The sequence below is a fragment of the Antechinus flavipes genome, chromosome 1, assembly GCF_016432865.1.
Source record: "Antechinus flavipes isolate AdamAnt ecotype Samford, QLD, Australia chromosome 1, AdamAnt_v2, whole genome shotgun sequence".
Classification (NCBI taxonomy): Eukaryota; Metazoa; Chordata; class Mammalia; order Dasyuromorphia; family Dasyuridae; genus Antechinus; species Antechinus flavipes.
Window position 1 is genome coordinate 173681310 of NC_067398.1, and position 10598 is coordinate 173691907.

Consider the following 10598-nt stretch of genomic DNA (forward strand, 5'->3'; position numbering starts at 1 on the left):
ATAACCTAGGAAGAAAAACAAAAATGCAAAATTCATTTCCCAGTGTTCTTTCTTTGGGTATAGCTGCTTCTGTCCATCATTGATCAATTGAAACTGAGTTAGATCTTCTCTTTGTCGAAGAAATCCAATTCCATCAGAATACATCCTCATACAGTATCATTGTGGAAGTATATAATGATCTCCTGGTTCTGCTCATTTCACTTAGCATCAGTTCATGTAAGTCTCGCCAGTCCTCTCTGTATTCATCCTGCTGGTCATTTCTTACAAAACAGTAATATTCCATAACATTCACAAACCACAATTTACCCAACCATTTTCCAATTGATGGGCATCCATTCATTTTCCAGTTTCTAGCCACTACAAACAGGGTTGCCACAAACATTACCTCTTTGGGGTATAAGCACAGTAGTAGCCCTGCTGGATTAAAGGGTATGCACAGTTTGATAACTTTTGGGGCATAATTCCAGATTGCTCTCTATAATGGTTGGATTTGTTCACAACTCCACCAACAATGCATCAATGTCCCAGTTTTCCTGCATCCCCTCCAACATTCATCATTATTTTTTCCTGTCATCTTAGCCAATCTGACAGGTATGTAGTGGTATCTCAGAGTTGTCTTAATTTGCATTTCTCTGATCAAAAGTGATTTGGAACACTTTTTCATGTGAGTGGTAATAGTTTCAATTTCATCATCTGAAAATTGTCTGTTCATATTCTTTGACCATTTATCAATTGGGGAATGGCTTGATTTCTTATAAATTAGAGTCAATTCTCTCTATATTTTGGAAATGAGGTGAAGATGTTTTCCCAGTTTGTTGCTTCCTTTCTAATCTTGTTTGCATTAGTTTTGTTTGTACAAAGGCTTTTTAATTTGATGTAATCAAAATTTTCTATTTTGTGATCAATAATGCTCTCTAATTCATCTTTGGTCACAAATTTCTTCCTCCTCCACAAGTCTGAGAGATAAACTATCCTATGTTCCTCTAATTTATTTCTAGTCTCATTCTTTATGCCTTAAATCATGGACCCATTTTGATCTTATCTTGGTATATGATGTTAAGTGTGGGTCCATGCCTAATTTCTGCCATACTAATTTCCAGTTATCCCAGCAGTTTTTGTCAAATAATGAATTCTTACCCCCAAAGTTAGGATTTTTGGGTTTGTCAAACACTAGATTGCTATAGCTAACTATTCTGTCTTGTGAACCTAACCTATTCCACTGATCAACTAATCTATTTCTTAGCTAATACCAAGTGGTTTTGATGACTGCTGCTTTATAATATAGTTTTAGATCAGGTACAGCTAGACCATCTTCATTTGATTTTTTTTTTCATTAATTCCCTGAGATTCTCAATCTTTTGTTCTTCCATATGAATTTTGTTGTTATTTTTTCTAAATCATTAAATATTTTCTTGGAAGTCTGATTGGTATAGCACTAAATAAATAGATTAGTTTAGGGAGTATTGTCATCTTTATTATATTCACTTAGCCTATCCAACAGCATTTAATATTTGTCCAATTATTTAAATCTGACTTTATTTGTATGGAAAGTTTTTTTGTAACTTTGCTCATATAATTCCTAACTTTTCTTTGGTAGATAGATACCCAAATATTTTATGCTGTCAACAATTATTTTGAATGGAATTTCTCTTTGTATCTCTTGCTGTTGGATTTTGTTGGTGATACATAAAAATTCTGAGGATTTATGGGGATTTATTTTGTATCCTGCAACTTTGTTAAAGTTATGAATTACTTTTAATAGCTTTTTAGTGGAATCTTTGGGGTTCTCTATGTATGCATCATATAATCTGCAAAGAGTGATAGTTAGGTTTCCTCATTACCTACTCTAATTCCTTTAATGTCTTTCTCGACTATTATTGTCAAGGCTAGTGTTTCTAATACAATATTGAATAATAATGGTGGTAGTGGGCAACCTTGCTTCATTCCAGATCTTACTGGGAAAGGTTCCAGTTTTTTTGCAATTGCATATGATGCTTACTGACGGTTTTCAATATATGCTTCTGACTATATTAAGGAAAAGTCCATTTATTCCTATCGTCTCCAGTGTTTTTTTTATTAGGAATGGATGTTGGATTTTGTCAAATGCTTTTTTCTGCATCTATTGAGATGATCATATGGCTTTTGTTAGTTTGGTTATTGATATAGTCAATTATGCTAATAGTTTTCCTAATATTGAACCAGCCCTGCATTCCTGGTATAAATCCTACTTAGTCATATTGTATTATCCTGGGGATGATTTTCTGTATTTTTGCTAATATTTTATTTAAGATTTTAGCATCAATATTCATTAGGGAGATTGTTCTGTAAGAGGCTCTGGACCTGACCCTCCTGGAATGAGTTAAGACGCCTTTGTGTCAGGCCCACCCTAACCCGGATCCCTGGACTACCACGGTGGCACTGATGGCGTGGTGGAGTCTGGACTGGTTGGGGGACAGGGGAGGCATAGTAAGGTTGGGCTCCTCCTTTCGGGGAGGGATTGGGGAGGACTCTCTATCCCGATTGGTGTACAGCAAGGAGGAAGGAAAAGAGCTATAAAAAAGAGCGGCACGGGACTGTTGGGGGAGACACGGCTGACATCTAACATCAATAAACATCACTGTTCTATCAACCTCGGCTCTCTGTCTGGTGATTCCCTCCTCCCGTCTCCACGAGGAAGGCCGGAGACGTCCGAAGCCTGGTCAGGCTCGGGGAAGCTGGAAGAGGCAGTCTCTGTTGTGGTTTCCCATTTTCCTGTGACCTGGCCCGGCCCCCAACAACTGGCGCCGGAACAGGGACATGACCTGGATGAAGACCAAGTCGGACCAAGAGTCTACTCACCGCGGGAACCAGGAAGAGGTAAGTGCTGTGCTCTTTCACCTCATATTGCTGCAGGTCAGCAATTGAGAAGACCAGACAGCCTAGTTGAACGAACTCAGAGAATAGTTCACTAGAAGGCAGAAGTATGGGACAGAAACAAATAAGAGCCTGTATTGAGCTGGAGGATGTAGACGTACTAGCCTGTCAATTGTATAAATTGTGTAAGAGTAATGGGGTAAAGATTAATATAAGAGCTTGCAGGGAATGGGTCAGAAAAATATTTCAAGTCAGCCCCTGGATAGAACACACCGGTATAGACCCCGACCGGTGGGGAGTGGTTGGCCAGCAGATGGCCTCCTACCGTAAAGAAGACCCATCCTTTCTTTCTGAACAAGATTTTGTGATGTATACGATGGTGGGAGCGGCTTTACATCCTGCACCCCCACCGCCCATAAATTCTCTAGAGACCCAGGTAGGTGACTCCCTTTATGGTACGGAGAGTGAGGACGAGATTTATTTCTCCTGTGATCCCCCGCCAATGTACCCGTGGGATAGTTTAAGAAGGGCAGGGAATGGAAAGTTCCAGGAGAGATCTGAGAAAGAAAGAAAGGGAACTTTTTTGATGGATGACCCTGAAAAAAGGGGAGTTTTCTTAGATCAGGGTCATAGAACAGGAGAAAAACATGCAGGATTTATGTCGAAACCAGGGGAGAAAGAACCAATAAACAAAGACCCACCTTTTAGTCCACATAGAAACCTTTCTAGGGAGCCAGGTAACGGGGGGCACAAACAAAAAACCACAGGTATGCTCACTGGAGAACCAGGAAGTGAGAAACGAGAAAAACAAAAAACCGTTACAATGCAACCCCTTCAAACAAAAGAAGGTACATACCAGAGTATATTAACTACAAGTCTGAGAGCGGCCTTAAAGGAGGGGGAGGATGTGGATCTTGATGAATGGGGTTTGAAACCTGGAGCATTCCCGGTGTTTACACAAGTTTTAAATGATGGGACTCGTGCACCCGCTCATTGGCCATTGCCATACAAATTTCTGAAAGATATGAAAGAAGCTATAGAAAAATATGGGGCAGGTTCTACTTATGTAAAGAAGTGCATTTCTGCCTCTATTGCAGTTGCACCATGGCTTCCCTATGATTATGCAGAAATCATGCAGACAATTTTAGGCCCTGCAGAATTTGTTGCCTTTAAGGCCTATGCACAAAGGTGTGCGAGAGCATATGTGGAAGAAATGAATATAGCTAATGCTGAAGAGGCCATAAATATGATCACAGGACAAGGGAATTGGATTACTCCTGAAGCTCAGCTCCAGCTTAATGATCAAGTGCTGAGAGCTGTGCAGATAGTTCATACTAGAGCCCTTGAAAAAATGGGGGTTCAAAATGGGACAAATAAAATATCAGGACTTAAACAGAAGCCTAGTGAGAAGCCTCTACAATTCATATCTAGAGTACAGGAGACAATAGAGAGTACATTTGGAAAAACTGGAGCCAGTCCTCAATTGACTTTACAATTGATTAAGAAGGGCCTCCGCCCTGAATACAAACCAGTTTTGGCTTCTCTCCCACCTAGTCCTACCCTTGAGGAGTTGATTGATAAATTATTAGACATTCCAGAGAAGGATCCTGTGACTATGCTCACTGAAACAATGGCCAATCTTGTGAAAGGAATGCAAAAAACAACCGATGAGAGGAAATGTTTTAATTGTGGGAAGTCAGGCCATTATAGATCAGCTTGTACACAATTAAAGAAGGGGATACAGTGCTATTCCTGTGGAAAATCAGGACATATTGCTAGATATTGTAGGTCAGGACAGAGACAGAGGGCGGGAAATGGGAGACCGGGAGGCCAGGGGGGGATGAGCCGTCCTGGCAAACTCCGCCCCCAAGCAGAACCTTTTTGACCCAAGCAAGGGGAGAGATAATTGCATTAAATGAACCCTTGATTGAGCTCTCTCCATGGAGCACGGTCACTGTAAAAGTAATTGAACAAAATTACCCTCGGTTAGTTATTGGGTCTGAATATTTTCCTTCTATTATTGTACATAGTCAATTACTAAATCCAGGAGAAAAAGATATTTGGATTACGAATCCTCATGCATGGCCAATTGAGATAACATATGAAAAGGAAATAGCAAAGGCCATTCCACTTCCATGGATAGATAAGAATTATGTAAAGACAACTCCTAGAACTTTAATAAATTGGGTACAGCAAATCACAGCAGACCATCCCATGATTACACTAGGGGTAGAGGGACATCACATAGAGGGCATGTTGGATACTGGAGCAGATGTTTCAGTAATATGAGAGGAAGATTGGCCTTTAGAATGGGAAAAGAGACGGAGACCTCAGCCAATAAGTGGAGTGGGTGGTCTCCAGGTTGTGTATACACATTTGAGATGGGAGTATGAGGATAGACAGGGTGTTTTCAAACCACTCTGTGTGACTGGGCTTCCTGTAAATCTATGGGGACGGGATGTCTTGAATAGTATGGGGGTGCAACTGAGTACTGAAGATCATCATTTAAACTGATTGGGGCCACCTGGGAAGCGAGGGCTATCCCCTTAAAATGGAAACATAATCAACCTATATGGGTGGACCAGTGGCCCCTAACAGAACAGAAGTTACAAGCCCTCCACAAGATAGTTCAAAACTTACTAAAGGAGAAACATATTGAACCATCAACAAGCCCCTATAATTCTCCAGTATTTGTCATCCAAAAGAGATCAAGGAAATGGAGAATGTTAATAGATTTAAGGGAGGTGAATGAGGCAGTGGTGCCATTTGGTGCACTTCAACCTGGCCTACCTTCACCTACTGCTATCCCAAGGGGATGGAAAATTATTATAATAGATATAGCAGATTGTTTCTTCTCAATTCCCTTGCATCCAGATGATTGTGAAAAATTTGCATTTTCTGTTCCTTCTATTAATTTGGAATCCCCCGCAGAGCGTTATCAATTTAAAGTGCTCCCTCAAGAAATGGCTAATAGCCCTACTTTGTGTCAAATGTATGTAGCTGCTATTCTTGCCCCTATTAGGAAGAGATTTCCTACAGCAAAAATAATCCATTACATGGATGATGTATTGATCTCACATCCTCAACAAAAGATTATAGATGAAATATTAGAACAAACTATTATAGCATTAAATAAGAATCACCTTCAGATAGCCCCAGAAAAGATTCAGAAAGGATTGAATTTTCAGTATTTAGGCCATCAGATTAATGGGAATCAAGTATCTAAGCAAATTCCCAGAATGGCCTTGGAGAAGGTAAAGACACTTAATGACTTCCAAAAATTGATAGGTTCGATCCAGTGGATAAGGACCTCGATTCCTATAACAGATCAAGAGATGGAACCTCTCTATGCAATTCTTAAAGGAGATCCAAACTTAAATTCACCCTGAGAATGGTCTAAGGATGCTTTAAGGGTCCTGGACATCATAGAACAGAGAGCTCCACAAACCCTTACACGTGTTGATATAAAAGAACCAATAGGGTTGACTATACTCAATAATGAAGGAATGATTGCTGTCCTTTTTCAATCATGTGGAGTTTTAGAGTGGGTAAATGGAAGCAGGGTGAAGAAATGTTTAAGAGACTGCCAAGAATCACAAGCAGCAATAGTAATGAAAGCTAGTGAAAGGTGTGTACAACTTTTTGGGAAACGCCCAATCATTTACTCATCAACTCCTCCAGAGGTCCTTAGAGAGTTGGCTCAAGAATATGAAGCTTGGGCTATGATATATATTACCCATATATTCACCTCTTCACCTCTTCCCCCCATCATTAGAGGATGGAAAGAGATGCCCATAACCTTATCCAGAAGCCCTCTCTCACAATACCCAGTAGATGATGTAAATGTGTTTATAGATGCCACTAAAGCCAATAGGGCTGCTGTGTATATCCCTGAAAAGAAAATATTAGAAGTAATACAGACTCCTTTCTCTTCTGCTCAAAAGAATGAGCTAGCAGTCATTTGTTTTGCATTGAGGTTATTGCCTCATGAGCCCTTCAATTTAATCACTGACAGTCTATATTGTGCTAATGCTCTTCAACACATAGCTGATGCTGAGTTGGATATGTCAAGTTCTTCTATTAAGGAACTGTTCAAACAAGTTCAAAGCTTACTCCTTGCTAGAAAGGAGCCTATATATGTTCTTCATATTAGATCTCACACTTCGCAATGTGGGCCTATATTTCAGGGCAATTCTATAGTGGATTCTTCCCTCTCATCCCCTGTCACAACTATATGGTATTTAGCCCCTGAGTTAGCTCATTCTCAATTCCACCTTTCCGCATGATCTTTACATCGGTTATATGGTATTTCCCAGGATCAAGCCCGCCAGATAGTCAAACGCTGTACTGCCTGTATTCCTTTTAGGCCCCCTCCTCGAGAACCTACTTCTAATCCTCGAGGTGATCTACCAAATTCTCTTTGGCAAATGGATGTTACTCACTTTCAATCCTCTTTGATTCATGTAGCTGTGGATACATTTTCTGGCTTTATAATGGCAACTCTACAGAACAGTGAGGCCACAAAAAGTGTAATACAACATATGTTAGAATGTTTTGCAGTTGTAGGAGTACCCCTTACTTTAAAAACTGATAATGGCCCTGCATATACTTCTCGAGGCTTTAAGGCCTTTCTTAATGAGTTTGCCATTCATCATATTACAGGTATTCCTTATAATCCTACAGGACAAGCAATAGTGGAGCGTGCTAATCAATCCCTAAAACGCACGTTCATTAAACAAAAAGGGGGAGTGGCTGGAAGACTGACTAGAGCTCAAGTAGCCAAAGCAGTATTTACTCTGAACTATCTACAAGTCAGAGAGGATGGTACAACACCAGCCATGAAATTTTATATTACTTCCCCAAATAGAAATGACAATCATAAAAAACATGACAATGAGTTACACCCACGGACTTGCCTGGAGGGCAGTACTGTGTGGTGGAAAGACGAGAAAGGAAATTGGAATGGCCCTCACAAGGTCTTGTGAGAGGCAGAGGATATCTTTGTGTCTCTACAGGTGAGAATGGAGAAGGAGAAAAGAGATGGATCCCATTATGAAATGTCAGAGAAGTCCAGCAAATGCCGTCGACGATCTCTGAAGCAGAGACGAAGGGGAGGAAAAAAGAAACTTCGCAAGAGGGGACATAGAGGCATGAGAAAAAATGCATCCAGCAAGACAGCACGGCTTTCATAGGCTTTTTGGCTGGCATCCTGATTGATTCCGCTATCGCCGCCCCTATGGTCCGCCATACATTAAAATGGAAAGATATTGTAACCACCAAAGAGGCAGCCAATTATTGGGCTGTTACTCCAAATTTGCCTGTTTTCCAAATGATGACATGGCGTCATCAACCCCTTCCATTAATTGTGCGTGGTAATGCTTCTTTTCTTGACAGCCCTTGGTTAGATTTCTCAATCGCATTCACAAATAAGACTTACAATGGTACCCTAACTTTCCACACCCGCTATGCCCCTATCTGTGTATATTATGATACAAATAGCTCAAATGTTTTAGAGTATTGTATTCTTTTGACATCATGGAAAACTTCTCAAAGATCCCACAGAGATTGGGATCTCAACAATTTTACTAGTTCATTAGATGTTGAATTGTGAGCAATCCCACATAAGGACCCGGTTAATGTGTCACACATAAGGCAATCCTATCTTCCTCCATGTGCCCGTGATGCAGATGGAATAGTATTTACCCCTATGATTAGTTGTTCTACAGGACAAATTGGTGGGATTTATAACATTGGAGAGGAGAAGTTAATTTTTTGGGATAGAAATACCACCTCCACTTCCGTTTTAGTAGCCCCTTCCCTAGTGGTGGAGGATATTCCACAAACTCAGCTATGGAAAATAGGATTGGCCTTATACGGTGTAAATGTCTCTGTGAATCTTTTCAATCCATTACATAGGGATTTGTCTCTTGGACAATGGTTAGAGGTATTTCAAAACAAAAATTCTACCTGCCATAGAAATTATGGAGAAAATAGTACTCTCTGTTATGAATTTAAAGGACAAGTTCTTATGCTAGATGATGCAGCCTTTATGCTTTGTAGGCACCCTAGCATTACTCAGGTGGAGGGTGGATATGTGATCCAATGTAACAATCCCTTAATTACTAATAGACTTAATGAGAATTACATAGGTTATGCTGTGTTCCTTCTTAGAGTTCCTCCCTACACTATTCATCCTGTTCAAGTTGATGATTTTGCTACTTCTATTTCTGATGAGTTAATTGGAAGATTAAGTAGACAGAAAAGAGAAGGAGAACTGGCAGCTGCATTGTCAGTAGTGAATTTGGCTCTCAATGTTATAGAAGAGATACAGATACATGATATACAAAATCAGTTAAGTTTTGTAGCCACTTCGTTACAACAATTTATGGTTGAGAATGGACAAGCTTGGAGACATCAAGAACAGATAGACAGTGCTCTGTTAGCTAGAATAGCACAAACAACTGAGGTTTTGCAAGTGGTTGTACATCAACAAGCTTTGATGCTCCACTATATGAGAATGCAATGTCATTATAAATACTATCCTGTATGTGTTACACCTGTTCCTTTTAACTCTACCTTATATCAATATTTGGAAGATGTGTTAAGAAATGCTACTTATGTTACAAATGTTACTAGTGATTTGACAGCCCTTGATCTTATTATTTCTGCTATGCAAAATGCTTCTACTGTTTTTGTCAAAGAATGGAATGAGGAAATCTCGAAGGGATTTACCTCTTGGTTCAAAGGTGTGAATTTGACAGATTTAGTTCATTGGATTACAATTGGATTCATTGGAATTGGATTATTGATGCTTACATTCTGTCTATTACCCTGCATTCTTTCAATTCTCCTAAAAACCATCCGTGCTGCACTTGAAGCTCTTAAAGCAGATATTTTGTACCCATTTAAAAACAAAAAGGGGGAGTTGTAAGAGGCTCTGGACCTGACCCTCCTGGAATGAGTTGAGACGCCTTTGTGTCAGGCCCACCCTAACCCGGATCCCTGGACTACCACGGTGGCACTGATGGCGTGGTGGAGTCTGGACTGGTTGGGGGACAGGGGAGGCACAGTAAGGTTGGGCTCCTCCTTTCGGGGAGGGATTGGGGAGGACTCTCTATCCCGATTGGTGTACAGCAAGGAGGAAGGAAAAGAGCTATAAAAAAGAGCGGCACGGAACCGTTCGGGGAGACACGGCTGACTTGTAACATCAATAAACATCACTGTTCTATCAACCTCAGCTCTCTGTCTGGTGATTCTCTCCTCCCGTCTCCACGAGGAAGGCGGGAGACGTCCGAAGCCCGGTCAGGCTCGGGGAAGCTGGAAGAGGCAGTCTCTATTGTGGTTTCCCATTTTCCTGTGACCTGGCCCGGCCCCCAACATTGTTCTATAATTTTCTTTCTCTGTTTTCAACCTACCTGGTTTAGGTATCAGTACCATGTTTGTGTCGTAAAAGGAATTCGGTAGGACTCCTTCAATCCCTATTTTTTTTTCAAATAGTTTATACAGTATTGGAAATTGATTGTTCTTTAAATGTTTGGTAGAATTCACATGTAAACCCATCTGGTCCTGGGGATTTTTTCTTAGGGAGTTGGTTAATAGCTTGTTCTATTTCTTTTTCTGAGATGGGACTGTTTAGGATATTTGCTTCTTCCTCTGTTAATCTGGACAAGCTATACTTTTGAACATATTCTTCCATTTCATTTAAGTTGTCGAATTTATTGCCATAAAGTTGGGCAAAGTAACTC

General features: G+C 40.3%; 1 protein-coding gene across 1 annotated transcript; it reads left to right on the plus strand.

Moving 5' to 3' along the window:
- Positions 1-2354: 2354 nt before the first annotated feature.
- Positions 2355-10085, plus strand: LOC127559373 (uncharacterized). Its single transcript, XM_051993111.1, has 2 exons — positions 2355-2856; positions 7869-10085. The coding sequence occupies exon 2, from the start codon at positions 8561-8563 to the stop codon at positions 9782-9784; it is 1224 nt and encodes a 407-aa protein (XP_051849071.1). The 5' UTR covers positions 2355-2856; positions 7869-8560; the 3' UTR covers positions 9785-10085.
- The last annotated feature ends 513 nt before the right edge of the window (positions 10086-10598 follow it).

What these genes read in the sequence shown, in the direction of transcription:
- LOC127559373 (XM_051993111.1), top strand. Translation starts at nt 8,561, where the DNA reads ATGATTAGTTGTTCTACAGGACAAATTGGTGGGATTTATAACATTGGA.